The sequence below is a fragment of the Engraulis encrasicolus genome, chromosome 7 (genome assembly GCF_034702125.1).
Source record: "Engraulis encrasicolus isolate BLACKSEA-1 chromosome 7, IST_EnEncr_1.0, whole genome shotgun sequence".
Taxonomy (NCBI): domain Eukaryota; kingdom Metazoa; phylum Chordata; class Actinopteri; order Clupeiformes; family Engraulidae; genus Engraulis; species Engraulis encrasicolus.
This window is the reverse complement of record NC_085863.1, coordinates 54,590,955-54,616,538: the sequence shown is the minus strand read 5'-3', so window position 1 is coordinate 54,616,538 and position 25,584 is coordinate 54,590,955. Positions and strand designations below refer to the sequence as shown.

The 25,584-nt window shown below is 41.5% G+C and overlaps 2 protein-coding genes across 2 annotated transcripts; one reads left to right on the top strand and one right to left on the bottom strand.

Moving 5' to 3' along the window:
* The first annotated feature begins 5,463 nt into the window (after positions 1-5,463).
* Positions 5,464-18,993, top strand: lig3 (ligase III, DNA, ATP-dependent). The gene is made up of 21 exons (XM_063204001.1): positions 5,464-5,589; positions 6,276-6,840; positions 7,194-7,322; positions 7,760-7,972; positions 8,366-8,517; positions 9,322-9,488; positions 9,759-9,836; positions 10,253-10,421; positions 10,803-10,958; positions 11,495-11,626; positions 11,716-11,795; positions 12,292-12,379; positions 13,107-13,184; positions 14,231-14,354; positions 15,355-15,497; positions 15,817-15,891; positions 16,040-16,186; positions 16,632-16,788; positions 17,285-17,400; positions 17,606-17,695; positions 18,514-18,993. The coding sequence occupies exons 2-21, from the start codon at positions 6,306-6,308 to the stop codon at positions 18,745-18,747; spliced, it is 3,063 nt and encodes a 1,020-aa protein (XP_063060071.1). The 5' UTR covers positions 5,464-5,589; positions 6,276-6,305; the 3' UTR covers positions 18,748-18,993.
* Positions 18,994-20,054: 1,061 nt separating this feature from the next.
* Positions 20,055-25,501, bottom strand: rad51d (RAD51 paralog D). The gene is made up of 11 exons (XM_063204010.1): positions 25,415-25,501; positions 25,097-25,183; positions 24,920-24,981; positions 24,686-24,804; positions 23,983-24,064; positions 23,033-23,167; positions 22,831-22,926; positions 22,397-22,484; positions 21,421-21,491; positions 20,594-20,755; positions 20,055-20,279 (listed from the first exon to the last, which is right to left on the bottom strand). The coding sequence occupies exons 2-11, from the start codon at positions 25,176-25,178 to the stop codon at positions 20,166-20,168; spliced, it is 1,011 nt and encodes a 336-aa protein (XP_063060080.1). The 5' UTR covers positions 25,179-25,183; positions 25,415-25,501; the 3' UTR covers positions 20,055-20,165.
* Positions 25,502-25,584: the final 83 nt, after the last annotated feature.

Genomic DNA, 25,584 nt, shown 5'->3' with positions numbered 1-25,584 from the left:
CATGAATAATCAGTGGGGATGGGACTGGAGCACCAGACAGTTTCTCAGACAGACATTGAAAGGCAGCACTGGGTCAGGCCCCTTGCGGTGAGGTTCATTGATGGCCCGCCTCACCCATGCCAAGAAGAACATCATGGCGGAATGACTGCCATTCCCCAGACGCCCATCAGCACATTTGATGGAGAGTTACTCTGCCTGCCCTGGCTTCATCTCACTCCATTTGTCCGATAACATAACGATGGCCCTGTCAGTGACTGATCATGATGACCTGTGCAGGCCTGTGGTTCCCATTTGTCTTATTGAAGCCGGCTGATGCAGGTGTTATAAGCTCATTTACATGTACTGACAAGCTGCGACCAACCTTGCTGACTTCTATGGTACTGCTACAGTCTTTAGATATAGAGCAGTGGCTCACAACCTTTTTTTTTTTAACACAGCCCCCCTTGGCCTCATAACAAGCCTCTCAACACCCCCTTGACCTCATCATAAGCCTGACAATGCCCCCCTTAGTATTACAAAATTAAATGCACTTATGCCCCCCAAAGACAACTAAGCACCGCCCTCTTACTCCGTCCATCTTACTCTAATGCCCCCCTAGAGCTCCTCAACGCCCACTGAGGGGCTGTACTGCCCCTGTTGAGAAACACTACAGAGACTTGTGATGGAATATTGCCTTTATTGAACCAGTCCTCCATGCTTCAAGCTCAGCATTTACAGTGTGTTTAGATGATTTTGTTATTTTGTATTCTAGTCAATGCTTCACAATTCCTACTGTTCATTTGAATAATTTATTTAGTTCTCACTTACGCACACAAAACACTTGCTGGATTTTAATTTAAAGTTTGGGGAAAGGTAAGCAATACCTTTGCAAAGCATTACGCTCAATTTTTTAAAGCAATAAATTGTGTCCCTAAAAGTGTTGACGCATTTTTTTCTGGCTAATGTGGAAGCATTGTATTTCCTTGGGGAAATATCTTATTGACAAAGAGAAATGCAGACACATTGATTGGCTAAATTTCCACCCCCAATTTTCCATTTGGCTGCACCTCACCAGCTCGGCAAGTGAACTAAGCAGCAGAGTTCACCATGTTTTCTCTCTTTTCTGTCTCCTGATGTCTACCAGTGATTTGAGGGTGGCAATTTATCTATGTCGGGCCATTCCTTTCTTTAACTTTTAATTGTGACTATAGGTTATCTGGCTTAAAGCAGCGTTAATTATATGGCCCTTCGTCTGTCCACTGGAAGGCACTTCTATCGCCCTAATTTCCCTCCAAGGAAATTAGCAGAAAGTTGGAAACATTCATTAACAAATGTTTCATTCCTGTGTGCGCGCGCTCGTGTGTGTGCGTGCGTGCGTGCGTGCGTGTAGGCTATGTGTGTGTGTGTGTGTGTGTGTGTGTGTGTGTGTGTGTGTGTGTGTGTGTGTGTGTGTGTGTGTGTGTGTGTGTGTGTGTCTGACCGTCTGGTGAGAAAGAGAGAGAGAACTGTATTTGTATGAAATGCAATTTTATGCGATGTAGGTTAACTTGATAGACTATGATGTTTTGAAATGAGCAATTCGCAGATTATGGTTATATTTAGGCTAATAACCTATTTAAAATAAATTGTGTGTGTGTGTGTGTGTGTGTGTGTGTGTGTGTGTGTGTGTGTGTGTGTGTGTGTGTGTGTGTGTGTGTGTGTGTGTGTGTGTGTGTGTGTGTGTGTGTGTGTGTAGGTAGGCCCTAAGTACTTCAATAATTGTAGAAAAGAAGCAGAGGAAGGGCAAAGGGCCTTTGGCAAAATCTTCACAAAAGGTAGGCTAAATTTGGGGTCCGTTCTTTTCCACATAGCCTAACCATTAGCCTTCACTATTTTATAATTAGAATGGTCTAACAATTAACATTATTTATTATTTATTATTATTATCATTATTATTTATGATTGTTGTTATTATTATATTATTATAATAGTAGGCCCTATTACTATTATAAGGCCTAGGCCTATTTATTAGACCATATTATTACCATCGCTTTACTACCATCCACAGACTTCTATTATTAGTCAAGTTCATTATGTATTTTTGCTGGATTTTTATGGGGATTTGGAAAACTATACATTTTTGAAAAGTAGATAGTATAAGCAATCAGAAAAACAATGTTTCCATTTGCACAGGTGGCGGCCATCTTGGATTTTTCAAAATGGCGTCCGAAAAACCTATATTTTGTCATTTCTCAGCTTCTGAATAAGTTAGAACATTGATTTTAACTGCTTAACCAACATTTTCAGGGTCACTGAATCTAATGGTGTTAGTTTTATTGTTGTCAGACATTTTGTTACCACACCAATTTATTTGAACTATTGATTTATAGTATTTATGAGTAGATGGCCCACCATTTAAAACATCCCAGCTTGAATGTGCAAAACTGGTACAGTTTACATGTCCACCATTTTGCTGTACATTTACAGGCTTGCCTGTGCAAATCTCACAGCTACATTGTATCCAGTATACAGGAGCAGCGCCACATAGTGAATGTTTTGAGTGTCAAAAGGTGTTCAATTTTTTCATTCGGGGGAATCCTTCAGCATGCATGCATTTTCTGTATGATAATACTGGAAACTGACTGCAAGACAGAGTGACAAATCAATTGGTGTTATTAATATTATTAATGCACATACGAGCATGTCATTAACTGGTGTTGGTGAGTGTGCTTTAGTGTAACAGTGAGGGTTCTGTTTGCTGTTTGTTCTGGTTATATTCATGGGTGAAGAACATCGAGGTGAACAAGAGACATGTCAAGCCCATGAGCTCATTAACTGGAAGCTGTGTATTCTATGCCAGTCTGATGATGCCAAGACAGTGGTTCTGGTCCAGAATCCAAGATTAGACACTAATGGACATGTACGAGAAGTAGTTCAAGAGAGGGTCAGTCTGAGTGATTGGGACCATGTTAAATCCAAAGACGACTGCAGAACTGCACAGCTGAGACACCAGGGACACAGAAAGCAGTGTAGCATCTCTCCTGTCACTCAGGTGCAACCAACAAGGTTCAAATACAGCATGCAAGCAACCAACATGCACATAATTTCTACAGGACGGTGCACAGCCAAGAAGCGTGGCAAGAAGAGAGGATGAACAGAAATGGATGACCCAGGCCCCTCAACATCTAATTCTTCTCCACTCCACTCGTCAAGAAACAAAGCTCCATCTGCCAAAAGGCCGATGGTGAACTACTTTATCTGGTCAGAACTGCAAATGCCGGAAAATCTCCAAAGGCTGCTTTGGAACAGTCCCAGAATCTCACACTCAAAACTAGACTGAACACCCGCATCTCAGCAGATGATGCACATGCAATTGATGTATGATATCACAAAGATTGTGGGACAAAACATGTGTCATGTACGGCGAGACTCAGGCCTGACAGAAATACAAAGAAGCCTCTCAAAGAAGCCTTGACGTTAACATGTCTGCTTGAGCTGATCAACCGTATTGATGTGGAAACACAAAACAAAGCATGGACATCATTGAAAAAAATGTATGCCAACATGCTTGATTCAGAAGCCTTGGAGAATCATGAACTTGCATTCAGTAGAAAGTGGCCGAAAGAGAGACACACCCTTGCTAGTCTGTACAATTCAGCTGGGACATCATTGATGTTGCTGGATACTTGTATGGCATCTGTTCCCTGGCCTGTCTTAGTGGAGGTTGCAATGTTTGTCCTTGTCACCTGTGCTGCTTTGTAAATTGCTTTCATGTTATCATATTCACCAGTTGTCATTGCAGCATGAACCATGTCTTCTTCACATGCTTCTGGATAGTAGGGACTTTTGACTTCTTTAGGTCATTTAGAACAGACAGATTTCAGTTATGGCAAGACTGTGAGGATTCTCTTTTTCAGCCACTTTCTACTGAATGCAATCTTTGTGATATTGGACAGCAATTGAATGTGCATCATCTGCTGAGATGCTGGTGGTCATTCTTGTTTTCAGGGTGGGATTCTGGGACTTTACAGCAGCCTTTAGAGTTTTACTGCCATTTGACCTGGTAAAGCAGTTCACTATCGTCCTTTTGGTAGAAGAAGCATGGTTTCTTATCGAGTGGACTCGTACGAAATCTTGTGGATAGTGGAGAAGAATCAGATGCTGAGGTGCCTGGGTCAGTCATTTTTCAGTCATTTTTCGAAACTTGGTCTGACCAAGTCCATAACAATTAACATTTCCCAAACGGCATGGTTGATCTGCCTCCTTAGGTTTGCTACTGGTTGACTGTTGTCCGACCAAGTGAGTGGAGTTCCCGATTTTTTTGAGATCAGAAACAATATTTACATTTCTCTTGGCCTGCCTGGAAGCAGTGCAGACGGTGCTGCATCACTGGGAGGTTGTGGCCTGTCTAGTGCAGTTCTGCAGTCGTCTTTTGATTTTAACATAGCCCCCATCACTCAGACTGGCCACCTCTTGAACTACTTCCAGTACATGTCCATCGGCGTCTAATCTTGGATTCTGGACCAGAACCACCTTTTGGCATCGTCAGACTGGCATAAAACACACAGCTTCCAGTTAATGAGCTCATAATGCTTGATAATGCCTTTTGTTCACCTCGATGCTCTTCATCCATGATTATAACCAGAACAAACAGCAAACAGAACCCTCACCGTTACACTCCACCACCATCACCAACACCAGTTAATGACAGTATGTGCATTAACAATGTTAATAACACCAATGTATTACTTGATTTGTAACTGTGTCTTGCAGTCAGATTCCAGGATCATCATACAGAAAATACATGCATGCTGAAGGAAGGCAAAAGGCAAAAATGTAACGCCTGTTGACATTCAATATATTCACTACATGGCACTGCTCCTGTTTACTGGATACAATGTAGCTGGTATGAGCTTTGCACAAGCAAGCCTGGATATATACAGCACAATGCTGGACACGTAAACTGTTTTGCACATTCTAGCTGGGATGTTTTGTATGGTGGGCTTGACAGACATGCATCTACTTGTAGATACTATACAGTAAATCACCAGTTCAAATAAATTAGCATGGTAACAAACTGTCTGAGGACATTAAAACTACCACCAGAAGATTCAGTGACCCTGAAAATGTAGGTTTAGCAGTTTGAATCAATGTTTTAGCTCATTCAGAAGCTGAGATATTGCAAAATTATGGTTTTTCGGAAGCCATTTTGAAAAATCCAAGATGGCCGCCATGCAGATATTTGTGCAAATGGAAACATGTTTTTTCTGATTGCTTATACAATATACTTTTAAAAATGTATAGTTTTCCAAATCCCCATAAAAATCCAGCGAAAGGTTCAGATCCAAACGTAATGAACCTGACTATATAATTGTATTATACTATACAAGTCAGTGCTACTATTGGCGAGGCAATATTTTGTCGGCGTAGAGTATTTCCAAGTCTGCACATGCGCACACCACAGGAAACTCCTCTGAACAAAGAGGAAATGCGTTTGATATTTAAAGGCAGTTGTCTGTGTACATGGTGCACACTGCGAAGCACAGTGTAGCACGAACAATGTACAGGTAGAACGCTGTATATCTATCCAGTTTTCGACTTTTGGTGCATCAAGTCACTGTCAGGAACAAGGTAAATAAACCAGTTACGTGGCCAGTTTCATGCTATCTCTGCTAGCAACGTCCAGTGAAGATAAACATAGCCAGCGTGCTAGCCATTACATACAAGGCTAGGGTTGTTAGCTTGTCTTCCAACCATTCAGCAGCATTAACTTAAAGCAGCCAATCCATCGCGCATCTATGCTGTGGATTTACACTAGATACGAGAGTTGTCACAAATAGGAATGCACGGGTAGAGGGTAGTTTGATCAAATCTACAGTGCGTGCTGTGTGGCTTCTTGTCGGCAACTACTGCAGTCGTGGCTTCTCTCATTGTGTCCACGTCCCTACGCATAATGGGAGGTGTGAAATGTGTTGACTTGTGCCCTTGTGTCAAATTTCTCGACTTTACCTAATGACCTAACCATTTCGAGTCTGTCAGTCACTGTTAGCGGAACAGTGTGGCTGAGAGTCGAAGTTTTACAAGCACTGTTGATGTTTGTTTTGTAATGTTAATTTGATCTTTCAGTGTCAGTGATAGGTAGGTTATACACATTAACATAGATCTGGTCGTTATTATTATTTAGTTGTAATGCTAAATGTAGGCAAAGGAAGCTTATAGGTACCTTAATCATGCAACACCTTTTGATTCTGCTATAATTGTATTGTTGATGTAAACAACATTTTTGAACCCCTTCCCTTCTTTGTGTGTCCTAACAGGTATCAATGCTTTAGGACTTTGGGGGCTGGATGCATAGGGTTTGCATTCGCAAAGCCGTACACACTGTCACCTTCTTGAGAGAGAATACTATCTTGCGATTTGGCTGGACTCAACACTTCAGCCACTGCACCAAACCGACACCACGTCCTCACTGGGGCCGGAGCCCTCGTCATTTAAACCGTGTTGACTTTAACTTTCCCTTTCAGAGATTTGGTACGTCCTCAAGATTTCTTATCCAACTCTCCTGGCCAGGTAGACTCTCCAAGGAGGGGCAAACGATGGCAGAGCAAAGGTTCTGTGTGGAATACGCCAAGCGTGGCACGGCCGGCTGCAAAAAGTGCAAGGACAAGATCATGAAGGGCCTGGTCCGTATCGGCAAGATAGTGCCCAACCCCTTCAGCGAGTCTGCCGGGGAGATGAAGGAGTGGTACCACGTCAAGTGCATGTTTGAGAAACTCGAGAGGGCCCGGGCCACCACCAAAAAAATTGAAGACCTCACAGAGTTGGAAGGCTGGGAAGAACTTGAGGATGATGACAAAGATCTCATAAAGAAACATGTGGCAGGTATGGCACGTTTTTTGTGTTCCTGTTCTCCCACCCCAACCCTTTAAAGGCCACTTTTCAGCGTTAAATATGTGCTGTGATTCAGGGTATCGCTATAATTTCATTTCTGCCGAAAATCCATGAATCTATGCTGTCTGACCTGTACAATATTATGCTGATAACACAATTTAACTTACCATCTGTTCCAGTGGACGTGATTGAATAGCTGCAGGGAAATCTGACTCTAAAGTTGAGATTCAGGATGTCATTGGGTTTTTTTTAATTAGCAGGGCAAATTGAGCAGTCTTTGATTTTTGCTAAAGGCGAAGTCCATTTTCTCCTGTTCCTTCAACTTTTATTGCCATCCTTTACAGAGCTTGCTGCCAAAACCAATGCAAGCCCAAAGAAGAAAGTTCAGGCCAAGTTAAACACGAGTGGACAGCTGTCAGCACCGCCTGCCGACCCAGCCCTTAATGCGCCCAGAAAGTTCTCTGGCTTCACAGGTAAAGCCCAGCGCTTGCTTGGCACTATTTATGCCAAAGATTGTTAATGCCTTGTTAATGCTGCAGATACGGATCGTGCCAAATAAATCATAAAATCAATCTTTATAAGGTGATTTATGCCACTGTAAACCATTGCTCTTCATCCCTTTGCCATACTCGTAACACAGGAATGCTTTGATTAGATTAACTTGCCTATACGATCAATAGCTTATATAGTCACATACACAGTATATTAGCTGATCCTATATACATTTTATACAGTCAACAGCAGAACAGTATTGTCCCAAAAGAAGAACAACATCTTGTACTCATTTCATCTAATTTCTCACACATTGGGATAAAGAATATAATGCAAGTTTATTGATTACACAACTTCTTGGTGTACTGCACATGAAGATGATCACCGGTACCTACATTGTTTGACTGTATCTGAACAGCTGCAAAGGCTGGTACCTCTGCCAGTCCTGGGCCATCGTCAGCTACCAAACCTAGCCAAAGCAGCGCCCTCTCCGCCCAGCTCTGCGACCCCAACCATAAGGACTGCCTGCTGAGGGAGTTCCGGAAGTTGTGCGCCTTGGTGGCCGAGACCTCCAGCTACAACTCCAAGACCGCGATCATCCAGGACTTCCTGAGGAAAGGCAGCGGTGGAGGTACTTAGCACACATATTGGCAGAGGTGTCAATCGCTTGTTCAGAATGTCCAAGCTCTGCCACAAATTGGGTCCAGGTAACTGAATCAGCTGATCAAGATGAGTAGATGAACTATTATGTGAAGTCACCAGTGTCAGGAAACAGTGGCGGGGTTTTCAAACCTGGATTTGACAACTTTGGTCATTGATATTGATGGTTTGATGATTAGCACTGATGTGTCAAAATTGGCACGTTTATTGGGTTACAGATTAGGAGGTGTGTGTGTGTTTTTTTCTGACAGGGCAATTATTCTTAGCATTTCATTTCATTTAGGTCTTTTTTTTTTTTGATCTTTCAGCGGGCAAGTTTTTACTTTTTTAAATGATGTCAACTACTCTTCTCCTTTGCCTTCAGATAAATTCAAAGGAGACTTGTTCCTCACCGTGAAGTTGCTACTACCAGGGGTGGTGAAGAATGTATACAACCTGAACGACAAGCAGATTGCGAAGCTGTTCAGCCGGATATTGAACTGCAACCAAGATGAGATGGTTCGCGATCTGGAGCAGGTCAGTGTTTTGTCTTAATTATCTTTCTAACATGGATGACTTTATCACTTTGCACTTTTGTCTGACTGAAAGGGTTGTGGTAATTGTAATTAGTTGGATTAGGGGAGGGGAGAAGGATGTGCTCCTTCTACATATGCACCTTTCTTCTTAAAATCTTTGTATCCGTTTGTTCAACCTGTGCACCTATGTTACAGGGATGTTTTACTTTTCCACCTGACTGAAAAGGTAATGGTAATTGTAATTAGTTGGATTAGGGAATGGGTGAGCCAAGTAGAGTATGTGGTAGGACTTGTTCCTCCTGCAGCTGGGCAGCGCACTTCATCTGCGTTTCTGCCAAAGGGTTGTGGCTGAATGCAGTATTTCCCGCACACAATTTGTTAGTGAAAGTGGGTGGGGTGGATGAGACATGGCTCTAATAGGCCTAATCATTATTGAAAATGCTTTGTGCCGTTGTGTATGAAACATGACCTAAAACCAACAGAAAACGACTGGCTTTTACATTGTTTTTTTTTTTGTAAAGCCACTTACATTTGCAATACAAAATGTTTATCTTTTCAGGAGATTTCAAAAAGATATTTGATGTCCAGGTGGTTGGGTAGATTGTAAAGTGCAAGGGGAAAACCCTGGTATTGTAACAGCAAGACTGTGCAGACCAAGCAATCAGTCGCGCATCATTTATTCATATGCTATTGTGGGAGAAGCTGCACCGCAGCAGCAGCTGTCATGACTCATAAAGTGAGGACACGCTCGTCTCTTATTTATCTAGGAAGGGATGTGTTTGTCTTGTCTTGTCTTTTATTTAAGGGGGATGTATCGGAAACGGTGCGGATATTTTTCGAGGACAGCAAGTCCTTCCCACCTGCGACCAAGAGTCTCCTGACCCTACAGGAAGTCGATGCGTCACTGACCCGTCTGGCTCAGCTCACCAAGGAGGACGACCAGGCCAACGAGCTTCAAAACATAGCCAAAAAGTGAGCCCATACGTAATGCATGACTTTTTTTCTTTTTCATTTTTCCATATTTGATCTAAGACAAAGTTACACTTTATTTTGCAGTCCATGTTCTTTTAATCAGATACAGTTTATAATAACAAAGTGTGTAGTTCAAGTGTGTGTGTGTGTGTACCTCAGTTGTATGTACATTACAGTTGGTGTTGTATGCTGAGGAATATAGGCATCTTATCGGTTGTTTAAACCTTTGTGCGGCTTCTGACAAATTAATGTGTGTTTTTGTCTTTTCAGATGCACAGGAAATGACCTGAAATGCTACATCAGACTTGTGAAGCACGATTTGAAAATAAACTCTGGAGCGAAGCACGTGTAAGTGACCTGAAAACGCCTGGCTGCTAATCCCACACCAGCCACAACACTACAGAGAGATTATGTGATTTTTGACCTGAGCTGAGCAAAATATTACAGTGATATCTGACAAATGAAACCGAGAGCCCTTTTCTTTGCTATTTATAGCATGTATCTTTTTGTTCGCCATTCCCATCCAGAATACTGTTTCATGTCATTGCCACCAAAACTAGATCTCATGCCTGTCTTGCGACTGCATGACTAAATGCATAAACAAATATATAATTCAATTAGTTAGGCCCTTTATTTTTTGAGTACCCTATAAGGTTTTGCACGTCATCCTCATACCGGTAATTGCATGTGTATCGCAACGCAATGTTATCATAACATGAAAAACTTATTATAACATGAAAAATGTGGCCTGTGCCCTCTTGTAGGCTGGATGCGGTGGACCCCAATGCATATGACGCCTTCAAAGCCTCGAGGAACCTGGGTGATGTGATCGAGCGTGTGCTGAAGAACCAGCAGGATGCGTCCAACGGCACGGGCCCCCGTAAGAGCCTGACCGTGGAGGCAACCCTCATGACTCCAGTGCAACCTATGCTGGTGAGAGCTGAGGCACAATTCAAGACACCTGCATACCGTCCATTACACTTGCATTTTTAGTACTCACAACGTTTTGGTTGGTTAGACCATCTTCAGATGAGATTATCTACTCACTATGTACTTAGACACTAGCAATAAACCAATATACAGTATCTAGCCAAGATAAAGGGACTGAGACACAAATTAAGATGCCAGCTTGATTGCAGATGGCCATTGCCTATTCTTTGCCTATGCTTATTCTAATTTCACACAGAGGGTCTAGACCTTTTGTAATTGAGCATCGATTTTAGATGGGAGATGTGAACAGAAATTTGAAACGATTGGATTTTGTCTTCGCATTTTTAAAGTTCCCACCTTGTATCCCACTCTGTGTCTCCTCAGGCAGAGGCCTGTAAGTCTGTGGCGATGGCCATGAAGAAGTGTCCTAACGGGATGTACTCCGAGATCAAGTACGACGGCGAGCGTGTGCAGGTCCACAAAAACGGAGACAACTTCACCTACTTCAGCCGCAGTCTCAAACCAGTGCTTCCACACAAGGTCAGTAAACGGTTCCCTCACTATGCTATTGTGAACTTCGGCATCATAGATATATGCCCTAGGTACCATGTTGAATGCTTTAAATTAGATCACCACCATTTTTACCCAGTATATTGCTGCCATTAATGGATGACAATGCGATATGCATCCAGTAGGTGGCAGTAATATCTATGAAAAATCAGAGCCGTATAAAGCCCATTATTATTATTATATATGGCTCTGTGAAAAATATCATATTCTGTGGCTCAAGACGGTGGCGCCCAGGATTGGGTCATGGCAAAAGGCTGAACACGGCATCTGGTGCTCATATCTATGCTTTGGCATTTACATAACCATTTTTATTCATGAAAAAGTCATTATTACTGTTCATTAATAATGAACAGTAATTAGCTACACAGTCATACCTGCAAGGAGGAGTACATTCTTGTCCCAACTAATAAAGGACTTTTATTCTGCTTTGGAGTGCCTCCTCTGTCTTAAACACTTGTAAGGAGCAAATGTTCACATTACAGAAACTTACTAATGTTGCATTTCAGGTGGCACATTTCAAGGAGTTCATCCCTCAGGCGTTTGCTGGAGGTCACAGTATGATTTTGGATGCAGAGGTTCTCCTCATCGACACCAATACCAGCAAACCCCTCCCCTTCGGAACACTGGGTGTGCACAAGGTAAGGCAATTGGACAGTTTCAGCAATGTCCCTCCCCGTCATTGGCCTGTGTTCTGAAGACTTATGGCTTAATTTCTATTTTATTGCAGAAAGCTGCTTTCCAGGATGCCTGTGTGTGCCTGTTTGTCTTTGACTGCATTTACTTCAATGGAGTAAGCCTGATGGACAAGTACGTGCAGTACACAGTTTTCATTTTAAGTTACATTGCATGCAGTGATGCACTGTCTACAAATGACATTTGAAATGAAATTAAAATGCAGTTCACATGAGTGTTTTAGCTGTTAAGGCTTCACAAGTCATTTAAGACCATGATAGTCACTAAATAGATCCCAAATGGATTCTCTGTCATTACAGACCATGATAATCACTAAATAGATCCTAAGTGGGTTCACTGCTTGGAACAAATCTAGCTATTTTCTATATTTTGCCACCTGTAGTGTACCCAAACTGTTAGTAATGTCTGAAAATCACTATCTTGTTATTGGGCGGGCAAATTATAATCGCACCCTTAACAAATGTATACTGTAGGGTGCATGTCAACAAAGGAAAATTACTTCTTTACATAATTGAAATGTTGGCTACATTTTTTTGTAATTCATTCATTTTATCCCTCACAGCTCAACTAGATTACATAGCCTTTTCTACACTTTTTCCCCCCCTTTTAGGCCTCTTAAAGAAAGGAGGAAGTTTCTTCATGACAACATGGTGGAAGTTCCAAACAGGATCTTGTTCTCTGAAATGAAACATGTCACTGTAAGTGTCCTGCACACCTGCCTCTTCCATTTCAGACAGAAAGCCATTTCCTTCTCCCGCACCTTTGACTGATATGGCCATTTAGACGTTTTATGTTACAAAATGTCTGGCTAGGAGTGCCTCCTGGACTCAGAAGTGCTCTTTGGATAGAAAACGTAAGATAAAACGCCAAGAAAAAGTTCAGTGCTCTGCTCTCACAGAGGAAAAGTTAAAGACAAAACTCATACTGCTATGGCTTGGTTGTACAGTACAAATCTTTCACTCCCCAATGAAAGCTTAATTTGGCAAAACATGACATCAAGCCATTGCCATACACGCTTTAATTTTTTTTGTTATATTGTTATATGAGAGGTCCGACATTGAAGAAGGTGAAGAAAGAAACGTCTTATGGGTAATAAAGTACAAAGCAAGTAGGAGTGCTGTCCTGTTTCTTTTCTTTTGAATAATTTCGCACAGAATGAGCATCTAGTTGCTCTTCACTTTTGTTATAGCATTTTATAAAGCTTATTTTTTATGCGAGAATGCATTAGATTTTCACTATAGGAAGACATCCTGTGTTTCTTGTAGTTCTTGTAGTCAAAAAGGAAAACCTTACGGTTACGGTTTGCATGACCAAGCCATGACAATAAAGGTTTTCAAATCTTTATAATATGAGAGCCTTGGAGTTTGATGGTGCCCTAGTTTTTCTCTAGTTGTGTTGGTTGATGCTGGTGTTTGTACCTTACAGAGAGCAGCGGATCTGGCTGAGATGATTACCCGTGTCATCAGAGAGGGCCTGGAAGGCTTGGTGCTGAAGGACATCAAGGTCAGTGGATGTGTTTTTGGTTGAGGAATGGGTTGGGGGGGGGGGGGGGGGGGTGCTAGGGTGCAATGTGCTCGAGGGAGGGATGGTATGGACTTGATGGGACAGGGGCGGTGTATTAGGACATCCTATGTTTCTTATCCTGTACCTTTCATTTATCCTTGTATTTTGTATGTCTCACTGGTAACATATTGTACATTACTTTTTTGTTTGTTTTGTTTTGTCTTTTATGTCTTATGGTGTTGCAACCTCCCTGTTTCCAAGACGACAAAGTTCTTCGTGGTGGCCACTAATAAAGAAACCCAGCCTGACCTAGTCCCACAGTGGTCTGAATACGCCCCTCTTCCTACAACCCTTTAAAGTTATGGGTCCTGAGAAGACCAACCGTCAAAGTGGCTTATAGAGTCACATTCATGCGACTAAAATTAATATGCTGAGATTTGGTGTTCATAGGAGGGCTAATAGGACATGATGACTCAGGACTTGTGAAATAAGGCAATATTAATAGTGTTTCAAACAGTATGTTTGAAAAGTGTTTTAAACATAGTATGTTACAATATGGTTTGCTTGTGAGAAGTCTCCCCTCCCTTAAAGTGATAACTGTCCCATTTTTGGAAATAGGCTCATATTACACCTCCCATTGAGTTAAATAATTGAGTTATACCTTTCTCTTGTACTTTCAACCGTTCTCTGAGTATAGCAGTTCAAATTTTACCTCCATGCTAGCAGTTAACATTGAGTCTTATGAGACCAGCTGGCGGCTAACTGGTCTCATAGGACTCAATGTTAACTGCTAGCTTGGAGGTAAACTTTGCACTGCCATACTTAGAGAACAGTTGAACATACAGGAGAAAGGTAAAACTCAGTAATTTAACTCCAGGGGAGGTGTAATATGAGCTTATTTCCAAAAATGGGACAGTATCACTTTAAGTTCCTACTTTTCTACGCACATTTTTTTTTTTGATTTTGCCTTGTGTGTGGGAGGAATGTGTACATGCCTAAGAAATCAATAAGTCATTTCATGCATGGTGTATTTGTGTTTATGTCAGGGTGCGTATGAGCCAGGGAAGCGCCACTGGTTGAAGGTGAAGAAGGACTACCTGAACGAGGGGGCCATGGCTGACACTGCTGACCTGGTGGTGCTGGGAGCCTTCTACGGCAAAGGCTCAAACGGTTAGTTGTTGTTGTTGTTGTTGTTGTTGTTTTTTAAACAAACACTCAGCGCAGTTACAAGTGAGGAATGTTCTGAACGGAATGGTAACAGTGGCCGTATTCGATTTGTGCGCAAGTCATTTAAACGCTGTTCATTCCGAATGTGTCGGTGTTTCGGGAATATCCCTATTGCAGAATGCTGTTTCTCACATGTAAAAGGAATATTCCAGAACTTTAACCAGAACCAAATTATTCTAGAACCGAATGCTGACAATATTCCATTTGTATTGTAACTGCACTCACTAGTGAAAGACCAATGTAATGTGCCTTGGCTTGTATGAATTTACTGTCTTGTCACTGCCAAGCCAGCAACAGAGGAATAAATCCTCCTATTTGGTATGCTTTTACCTAACAATATTCTGTGTTTATTTTTAGAATATTGAAACGTAATGCCTATTTTCCCCCTTTTCCTTTTAAAACAGTGATTGCCTTTCCTCCAGACTCTAGCCTAGATATGAAACCCGACCTTTTATTTCAAAAATGAAATATGGAAAATTGCTGCAGCTAATGGGGATCAACGTAAGGTTTTACAACCCAGGTGCTTAGTCCTCTCACTTCTGTAGGACTCATCCCAAGAGGCTGCACTCGGCTCTCTCCAGGGCTGGATTAATGCATAGGTCAAATATGCCTGTAGTGCCTTGAGGCCCCAACTTGCCAGTAGCCTAGAGGGCCCCCCCAGTTGGGCAAAAAACGATCACTGTGACAAGATGCTGTATTGAAAAAGTATTCTTCCGTGTCAGTTAGAGTTTGATATCTTAATACAGCTTTCCACAGTTGTCAGACATGTTATCCTACATTTCTGGCTTGGAATTATGATGCCATCTATGTAATTATGTGACAGAATTTGCCTTCCAATGGGGGCTTGCAACAACCTATAGCCTAGGGGGACTCCGAGCCATCTCTTTATCTGGCCCTGTCTCTCTTTATCTGGCCCTGTCTCTCTCTATCTCTCTCGGCACAGGGGGAATAATGTCCAGCTTCCTGATGGGCTGTTATGACCCGGCCTCAAAGAAATGGTGCACGGTGACCAAGTGCTCCGGGGGCTACGATGACGCCATGTTGGCTAGACTTCAAAAGGAGCTGGACGTCATTAAAATCAGCAAGGTAATGGAACTATACGAATCGAGTCTTAAGTCTTGCACTCAGCATTACCATTTTATGGCTGCAGTCTGCCTCGCGCAACAGATGGAAGATGGGAAATTACATTTATCGGAATTATTTAGCTGGACTCTTGTACCTCATTTATTTCCATAACACTGCTACAGGTGTGTGTAAATTTGTGATCTATCTAATAACTGAATTATGCAAATGTGCTGTACATTTAATCTGTTTTGTATCTGTAATGTATGTGAAATTCTGTCTAATTTGTGCTGGACTCCTTAATTTGCTTCGGTATTAATGGTTACTCTACTGTACTTTTCAGGAACCAAGCAAAATCCCTGGCTGGTTGAAGATCGTGAAGAACTATTACCCAGATTTCCTCATTCGCAATCCAGAGGTAAGCATTTTTTTAAAAAGCTCAGAATGAGAGAAGAGGAAGCGAACGCTGGATAATTGTTTTGGTGTGCTTCCAATGTACTTTGACCTTAACGTTTCATCGTGTAATTATTATTTCTCCTGACATTTTTGAATATTTATTAAAACAGGAAGCGCCAGTGTGGGAAATCACAGGTGCAGAGTTCTCCAAGTCGGAGATGCACACGGCCGACGGGATCTCCATCCGTTTCCCTCGAATGACTCGTATCCGTGACGATAAGGACTGGAAGACTGCCACCAATCTCCCTCAGCTGAAGGTGCGGCCCGAATCACGTACACCTTTACACTCCTTATTGCACACTGTTGTGCTATTCTGTATTGAATTGTATTGTCTTGTATGTTTTAGTATACACTGTGTTCACGTTTTGTTACATTTACTTTATTGTACCAAATGGAAATCTCAATCAAGTAATTGCAAAGAATTTAACGCTACAAAATACATGGAAAAGGTAGTAAAGTAACACCAGGCAATGCACTGCAATGCAATATACTGTAAATGTTAGCAACGTCTTGATGTCAAGCTCTTTGTGGTCTATGTGTGCAATTGGAATGTTGCACGGTGATATTTCATTTGCCCAAAACAAATTTCAAGTGTATGTCATCTCACATGGGAGCATGAAACCAGTGGCTGCAGAGACACAACGACACCCCCGGTAGGCTAAGGGTTTTGTCAAGATTTGATAATCATCTCTTCCTGTGCAGGAGCTGTTTCGCATATCCAAAGAGCGCACTGACTTTGAGGTGACTGCAGGCCAGTCCAAAGATGACAAGGATGACGAGAACTCCTCTGGCGGCGCCAGCGGTGGCAGCTCTCCACCGTCCACATCCCAGAAAAAGACGCCGACGCCCAGTAAAGCTCGTGAGTAGCATCTCGTAACACCACAGGATCCAACTCAATATAGTGCCTCCTGTCCTTTGCTGGTGCTTGTGGCCCCTTCCCTCAATGTCACCCGTCTGCGGAGGAAACGGTGAAAGTTTCCCCACCGTCAGCCTAGGCAGAGCGCATTTTGGGAGTTTTTTCCCCCATTCAGCAATCCTGATGAATGAGACATTTTTTTTTTGAATCATGCTTTTGAGAGATATTGAATAAAGATTCGATCATCAACGACTTCTTACCTCATATCAGGACATCCCAAGCAAAAGCAGAGGACAGGGGAGGTACTAATCTGAAATGGGCCCATAGGTTGAAAGAGCAGAAACAAGTAAAACCCACCAGTTAAAAACCACAATTAAAAACTTTGTAGGCGGAAAGCGATATGCAGTCGATCAGTGCTTTGGGGTTCTCATTATTATGCATGGACTTCTTGGATTTGAACTTAAAAGGAAATAAATAACTCCACTACCCAAACACACAGGGAACGGTGCTGCTGCGCAAGCCCCACGGCCCAAGCAGGTGAAATCAGAGCCTCCATCCACTCCCTCCCCAGCCAAGAGGAAAATGGCTGCTGAGGAACACAGCAGCAGCAAAAAGGTACCGCTCTCTCTCCCTCAGTATAGGCCTAACTTGTAAAAAAACCTGCTGCTTCAGTTCTCTCTCTCGCTCTCTCTCTCTCTCTCAGTATAGGCCTTTATAAAACATGCATGCTGCTTCAGTTACGCTGAAGGTTTCATACTTCAAAGGCCTCCTTTCATGGCATTTACTGAGTTATCTTGGTTATTTGGGTCCTTTTCTTCAGGTGAAGACTGAACCTGTTCTCAGCCACAGCAATGGGCAGAGCAAAGCAAAGAGCAGCACCACCAAGGTGATGGAAGCGGGGCCTGAGAAGGTGAGTTGACTTCCACCTGAACTAGTGCTTTTCTGGTAGACATTGTCATTTGTACTTTCCCAGTTCTCGCTGTATACAGTTAAGTAAATGGTAAATGGACTGCATTCACATGGCACTTTAGTCTACCTCTTATGAGCACTCAACAGGCGCCTCTACGACCATTGCAGTAATGATTTCTTTTCTAAATCTTGTCCTGGAGGCCTTTGGCTGCTACACACACATTCCTAGATAGATACCATGTTAAGTTGGGTGTTTTGAAAGGCGCTATATAAAACTTGAGTATTAATATTGCTATTATTATTATTATTATTATTATATGCATGTATATTTTGTTGCAAAGTAGCCTCAAAGGACTGCATTTGTACATGTGTGTAGTGCTTCTGTAACACTTATTGGAGTAACACTTTAATTTAGGGATACATCTATTAGCACTAATACATACAATGTTCCTGTATAAGTAACTTGTAAGGCATGTACAAAGCAAAATCAAACATTTGTTAGGCATGTATTCGCAAATGTCACAATAAGGGTTTTATTACCAATTTAACCTTAGTAAGGACCTAGTAGGCCTTAGCATTTACTTAGTACATGCCTTACAAGTTACTTATGCAGGCATTAACATTGTATGTATTAGTGCTAATAGATGTATACCTAAAATAAAGTGTTACCCATAACCCTTATGGGTAACACTTTATTTTAGGGATACATCTATTAGCACTAATACATACAATGTTCCTGTATAAGTAACTTGTAAGGCATGTACTAAGCAAAATCAAACCCTAATGCATTGTTTGCTTTTCCCCGTTGTTGTGCTCCAGACCCTTTTGGACATCTTCAGCGGCGTGAAGCTCTTCCTGCCTCAGGGCGTCCCAGACTACGAAAAGCTCCACCGATACTTTGTGGCCTACGATGGAGACCTAGTACCGGATTACGATGCCGCCACCGCCACACACACGCTGACGGACCCCGAGGAAGACAGCCAGGCCCAGAAGGTAACAGCCAACTGGATCTGGGAGTGCATCCGCAAGAGGAGAGTTGTCCCTCCCTGTTGATGGAAAGAGGCTGGGACCAGTGAAGACCAGAGCTGCAAAAGCTTATTCTTTTTTTTTAATGTCAAATAAATAAAAGTGCCCTTTAACAACAGTGGTTGCTTCAGCAACTGCTTGCACCATATGAACATTAACTTTTCCACTACAAGCTTGGATTTTGTGATCATGTAAAAAAAATGTAAGAAAACAAACATTTGTCAGTATGTTAAGCTGCCCCATGTATATGGGATTTTACATAACAAAAGAAAACACATAAAGTACATGCTCTATGTTTGCCAGTTTGATACCATGAGAACATAAGGAACGGAGTCAACTCTCCTTTGATCTTTTTTATATTTATTTTGTTTTAAGAAACCATGTTATATTTTCCCTATTTTGCTGTAACAGCTACAGCAAGGATATTCTCAAGTAGACTAGGTCCCCTTTACGTGGTTAAGGTTTAGGAATTGGAATAATGATATTAAAAACATACCGGCCGGTAGAACATTGTGGGACTGCAATGGATAGTTCATGGATAGTGCCATGTAAACATGTCAAGCAGAGTTTCTTTTTTTTCTTTTTCTTTTTTTGGTGCTTTAATAACATGAAGAACAGGAAACGGTTGAACATGAAATAAACTTTTTTTTTTTTTCAAAATGTGAACTTTGACTGGTAATGAATGTACTCTTTATTCTCGTCTTTAAAAATCTTTCACCATGTCTGGTTGAAGGATTTAAGCCACTTTTGCAAAGGCCAAGGAAACGCAGTGCCATCAAATGGTGAAATCTCAGACAGGCAACAGAGGTTTATTATTCATTTTGCAGAGTACTTTTCTACTACTACAACACCATCTCACACACAGAGATTCACATATCTTGTCAAGGGATGAAATTATCAAAGAATGTCTTGACCATTTGTATTGGCCTTTAATTCATCAGTAAAATCAGACATGACACTGCCGATGCTGAACACTTACTTGAGTTGCCCAAGTGGTATAGCCTTTTAAAAAATACTTCCTACACTATGGAAATCCCTCAGTGGGAAGAATACTGCTTGAAAATGGTACTTCATCAAACATGAGCAAACAACTGCAATGTAGAAAATATTTTTTGTGAGTAGAAAGCAGTCTAGGATTCCTAGGACAAATTATATGACACTGTTAGATCTTGGATTGTGACCATCTGGATTTTATTGATGTACTGCACAAACAGGACGGCACACTTATATCTCTCTCTCACACACACACACACACACACACACACACACACACACACACACACACACACACACACACACACACACTGAAACCACCTGGTGTTTTACAATTATTATTCTTTTTTTTACAAAATATGTTCCCCAAAGTGGTTGGTGAAAGATGATGAAATAAAATGCATCATAATAAGAACTGCAAATCAAATGTTTAAAAAAGGACCAGGTGGAATTTACTTCAGTGTAGGACTGTCACTCTCTAATCTTCTCTTGCCTGATGTCCCAGCCTTGACTTCTTTAGGGTCTGCCCAGCTTCCCAAGTCAAATTCTTGTTGCACTTGGCATTGCTACAAAGGACAGATAACCGAGAACACTCAAACAATCATGTGTTGCACACATTCTTCTTTCTTCAATTCAAAGGATAATCTGTCAATGCATTTAACATAAGTAAAATAACAACACATAATAAAGTAATGTAGGCAAGGTGATAACTGAATTTTGTTGTTTATGGTGAACACTAACACTATAAAAATGGTACATGTGTCCACAGTCAAGCCTGTAAGGACAAATGAAATTGCACTACATTGAAAGGGACTATCCTCACACTAGGATAAATCCATCCACAATGGGAGTGGAATTTAGCAGTTATAAAATGGCTAACCTGTCTAGATGATTTGATCAATGTTGCGGAGCGTAGGCCAGGGGCGGCACCCGCTCTCTCCACCCGCTGAAGGAGCACACGGGTCCTCGGAACGTGACCCCAGGACTGGCCCAAACCCGCTCTTGGCTGCCCACTGCCATCCCTGGTTGCATGATTTGTCACCTGATAGAGTAGAGTTCCTTCATTTATCCCAAATAAAATTAAGGTGTCCAGCAGCATATGCACTGGCTATAAAGTCTACACACCCTGTCCAAATGCCAGGATTTTGTGATGTAAAAAATCCAATGACATAATTTCGCAACTTTTTTCCACATTTAACATTAACATGTAACACTTACAGACTCTTACCCAAAAAGACTGAGTGCTGTAATAAAATCCAAAAGGTGCTGCAACAACGTATTAGTTTAAGGGTGAGCATATTTACGCAACCATGTTGGTATAAGTTTTTTATGTTCATTTTCCCCCCTTTAGAGCTTTGGATTTGTATTTCAATTGCATTGTACAGGTTATAGGTTATACTAAATGTGGAAGAAGTAGTGGAATTATTTTTCTTTCCGTATTTTTACATCACAAAAACTTGGCATTTGAACAGGGGTGTGTGGACTTTTTATAGGCACTATAGTGTACATGGTACAACATACACGTAATACACAATTTACACAAATTTCACACAGACAACAAACAGGTCAACTATACACAATCAAACAAGTATAAATACATAAAAAACTGTCCATTGCACATATCATTACCTCATCTAACCAAAGGCACTTGTGAGTACTGCATCATCACCAACCACAACATAGATGAAATTCAAAAGAAGTACCTACCAGAACAGCAATGTTAAGGTCTTTAGAAATTGTTTTTAGCTCCCCCGCAACTTGCATCATCAAAGACATGCCTGCATTTATGGAAAAATGTCATGAAAATTGAGATAATGACAAAAAAAGCCAGTGTGTGCAATATTAGGGATCAGCCTGATCTCCAAAAATTCTGTGCTCCTGGACACGGATGTTAAGGACACGAAATCCGTGTCCAGGAGCACGGATTTTGCCAAAATTCCGTGCTCCTGGACACGGAATTGTTTTCCGTGCTCCTGGACACGGAATTGTTTTCCGTGATGGGCACACGGAAGCGCTTTCTGTAGGCTATTACCACAGCACTGTGTTAACTCTATCATTAGAAAATACATACCAAATGCTAATCCTAAACAAAATAATGCTATAGCAATTTAAGTTGTGCCTTGACCAAAACATTCCCTAACCTTAACCTGTCATTAAAGATATATTTTTGAGAAATACCTTTTCCAGTTGATTGCTAGGCTATCAAAGTCATATACTGAATGAAAGAAAACTAGCTGTGCCCAGACCAAAACAATCCCTAACCCTAACCTGTCAGTAAGAAATGTTTTTTTAGACAAAATATTTGAAAAATCCTGAGAAAACACAAGACTGTGGAAATAGCCTATAGAAAGCACTTCAAACAATTCCGTGTCCAGGAGCACGGAAAACAATTCCGTGTCCAGGAGCACGGAATTTTGGCAAAATCCGTGCTCCTGGACACGGATTTTGTGTCCTTAACATCCGTGTCCAGGAGCACAGAATTTTTGGAGATCATGTTGCAGCGATTCTTTCAGAATGTTGTGAAGAATTCATCACAGTGTTTGTGAATGTGCCAGGCACTTTTTTGTGTGCAATGTACACCCACTTCAGCAACTTGATTCGGTGAGTTTAAAAGCATTATAAATAATAAACATTATTACACAAACCATTTAATTGAAATTAGCATGCGGCCAACAAAACACACCTTCAGTTTGTTTGCCTCCAAGCATATTAGCGAGAACAGCTGACACAGAGTCAATGATGAGGGCCTTCACTGAACCTCCAACACCTGCCTGAAGAACATGCAGAAATAAAGATTAGTGGGGTCATTCATTACTTCTTAAAAAGAGATATTGTTTGGGCTTTCAAGCCTTTATTCAGACAGGGCAGTCAGAGAATGTGACAGGAAACAAGTGAGAGAAAATGGAGTACTGCAGAATACTTGTATTAATCTCGAAGGAAATGAATATGTCTAGCAGCATAAATACACAAATACACAGCACACATTATTGCATGACATATGAAACATACAGCACACACTTGCATACATTCAGCCACTTGGCAGACCACCCACGACAGGGAAGGACTGGCCTTTTAAGAAACTGCCTTTTGTACTTGTTTTTGTCCACATAAACTTACCATATGAACTCCATCAGTTCTTATATTTTGCAGACATTCTAGCAGAGAGAAGACATCAAAGACTCTTAACACTTGAATACGCTGAAGAGCGGCCATCTACAAGAAAGAAAAAAATATATAAAATTGAAATACTTGAGAGGTGTGAATAGTAGGTATAAATGAAACAAATGAGGTATAAACCAAACATCAACGTATTCACTACCTGCTCTTCCATTGTGCTGGACTTATTTTTAAGCATTTGAAGTAAACGATTTGCAGACATTCCTCCATTAGTGTCAATATAGATGACACTATGCTTGAGCTGGCTTGAGATTTGCACAGCAGTGCTAAAACAAACCTAGTGGAAAAGATGGGAATGGGTTAAACAAGCCGAAATAGTAACTTGTCATTTGAATTTAGTAATACGCTCCCATAAAGCTCACAGGTCAGTATCTATGACCAGAGGGTCAATCGGACATTTGCCTGTATACTGTACAGAAGATCTTGTCAATGTCTCGGCTGAATGACTCACTTAATTTGTTTACCATTCACAGAATCAGTTGCCCATGTTCCAATGACCACCAGTGTTTTTTTTAAAGGTTTTTTTTTGTTGTGTTTTTCGACTTTATTTGATAGGACAGTGTGAGAGGTGGACAGGATGCGAATTGGGAGAGAGACGGGAGGGGTGGGCAAAGGACGGGTGCTTATTTCCAACCGTGGAGTGTGTGTGTGTGTGTGTGTGTGTGTGTGTGTGTGTGTGTGTGTGTGTATCTCCGGACCCCCTGGGTGGCGCCAAGCGGAGCTACACCACACGTTGGTCTGGAATCGTGAGCATGTCTTGAGCCAGACAATTGTGGGAGTATTTATTGAACATCAATGGCAGCTTGCTTTGAGGAGTCACAGGACAGAATATATTGACTCTTTAGAGATTAAGAGAAAATGTTTTTGAAGGAATTTGTTGGTGGCAAGGACGGACAAATGATAGATAAAGACATGCCTTCTGAAGGCGAAGACACTTCACAGGGCGGGCGAGAGTCAGGCAAAGTGACAACAGGTTTCAACCTATAAATTAATAATGAATGTTATAATTACATCCTGCTCCTCACAAGTGTATGTGTGTGTGTACCATTATGTAATAACACAGTGTTAACACCAAGCCTGGGAAATCCGCACCTGTGTTTTACCACTTCCCGGGCCTCCAGTGAGCTCAGTTATCTCCCCAGTGTACAGGCCGGAGTCTAATAGCTTATCTAGACTGGCAGAGAAAAGGGAGAACACAGACAAAATAATGGAGTTCAAGGATTTACTTTTGTCCATGCAGTCAGCATCAATTATCCCTAGCTTTCTAGATAAATTAACCTACAAGTTAACATATATGCATTCGCAGACAACAGGTCACAAAATGGTAACACACAATGCACAGCTCAATTTGTTTTGCTATTGATTTTGGCAATGAATACTGTAGCCTACATTATCAATCTTTTGTGTAATGGTTTTCTATTGTGGACAAAGAATGGTCATCTACAACAGTGTTTCCCAACCAGGGGTACGTGTACCACTAGGGGTACGCGAGCACACCTCAGGGGGTACGCGGAAAAATTGAATAATAATAAATGTATTGACTGTAGTCACATTGGGATGTCCTCGCGTACCCCTGAGTGAGGGCGAGGTTGGGAAACACTGGCCTACATTATCACAAAATGTGTAATGGTTTTCTACAGGACAAAAAAGGTTGGAAACCACTGATCTACAATACACATACCATATAAATCCACATCTGCTAAGAATGTGTGTGGGCTACTGTATACTACATTGGAATATGATGGTTTCCATTAATACAAATTGATTGTCTGTACACATTTGTACACTCATTTACCTGGAAATGCCCGTAGAGAGAATAGCAGTTGAACTCAGCAGCTCTTCGTACAGGTCCGCACATGAGACAGGAAAAGCTGCATGTTGGGCCAACAGAACCCGTCGGACAGCAATCAGGGCCTATTGGATTTTTTTTTACAAAAATGAGAACATTGCACATGGTTAAATTACCCATTATTGACTGTATACATTGCATTACAATGTAAACAATCGAAGCAAAAATATATCCACATACCTTGTAGGATACAGAGCATTTCTGGGCCAGTTCCTCAAGGTTGGCTGACACCAAATCCTCCACTGAAGGGAAAGGATTGAGAACAAATGCCTGGGTTCAGTCTTTTCAAATGTGTGATACCGGTACATTTCACAGTCAACATGACTGCTGTGCAAGCCAAAAATGAATGCAGGATACCTGTTCTGATGTCCACATTTCTTAGGGCTTGGATAAGATCCGCATTAAGCCCAGGACAAATACCCTCTCTCAAGATCACCATGACATCTGTTTGTATGGGAGTACCGTGTTTATGGAGAGTGCAGTTAGTAAACACTATTGCTAAATTACCATTGTTAGCCAAAAAGGTAGCAATACAACTCTTTCCCTGATTAATTCACACGGCTTTGCACCACAGTTCCCTTTGCCATAAGACATTACTGCTGCATTTCACAGTCAAGCAATCAAAAGAGTGTATGTGTGTACCCCAAAATTAAATTAATGTCTCTCAAAATTCACCTTTCTCATGTTCAATCCAGCCCGCGCCGCCACTGCCGGACGTCACGTCACGTCACATCCATGGAACATTTTGTAAACACTGGTTGGGCATGAACGTGCTCTGTCATTCCCTACGTTGTTTACGTAAGTGAACCCATGGTTAGCCGTGTTTTTTGCGTTAATCTGACAAA

Bases quoted from the DNA above. Each gene is read 5' to 3' on its own strand.
- lig3 (XM_063204001.1), top strand. From the start codon at position 6,306: ATGCATAGGGTTTGCATTCGCAAAGCCGTACACACTGTCACCTTCTTG. The intron at 6,841-7,193 runs GTATGGCACGTT...CATCCTTTACAG, and splicing joins CATAAAGAAACATGTGGCAG to AGCTTGCTGCCAAAACCAAT. The intron at 12,380-13,106 runs GTAAGTGTCCTG...TGTACCTTACAG, and splicing joins CTGAAATGAAACATGTCACT to AGAGCAGCGGATCTGGCTGA.
- rad51d (XM_063204010.1), bottom strand. From the start codon at position 25,178: ATGGTGATCTTGAGAGAGGGTATTTGTCCTGGGCTTAATGCGGATCTT. The intron at 22,927-23,032 runs GTAGTGAATACG...TCTTTCTTGTAG, and splicing joins CCAGCACAATGGAAGAGCAG to ATGGCCGCTCTTCAGCGTAT. The intron at 22,485-22,830 runs GTAAGTTTATGT...CATGTTCTTCAG, and splicing joins GAACTGATGGAGTTCATATG to GCAGGTGTTGGAGGTTCAGT.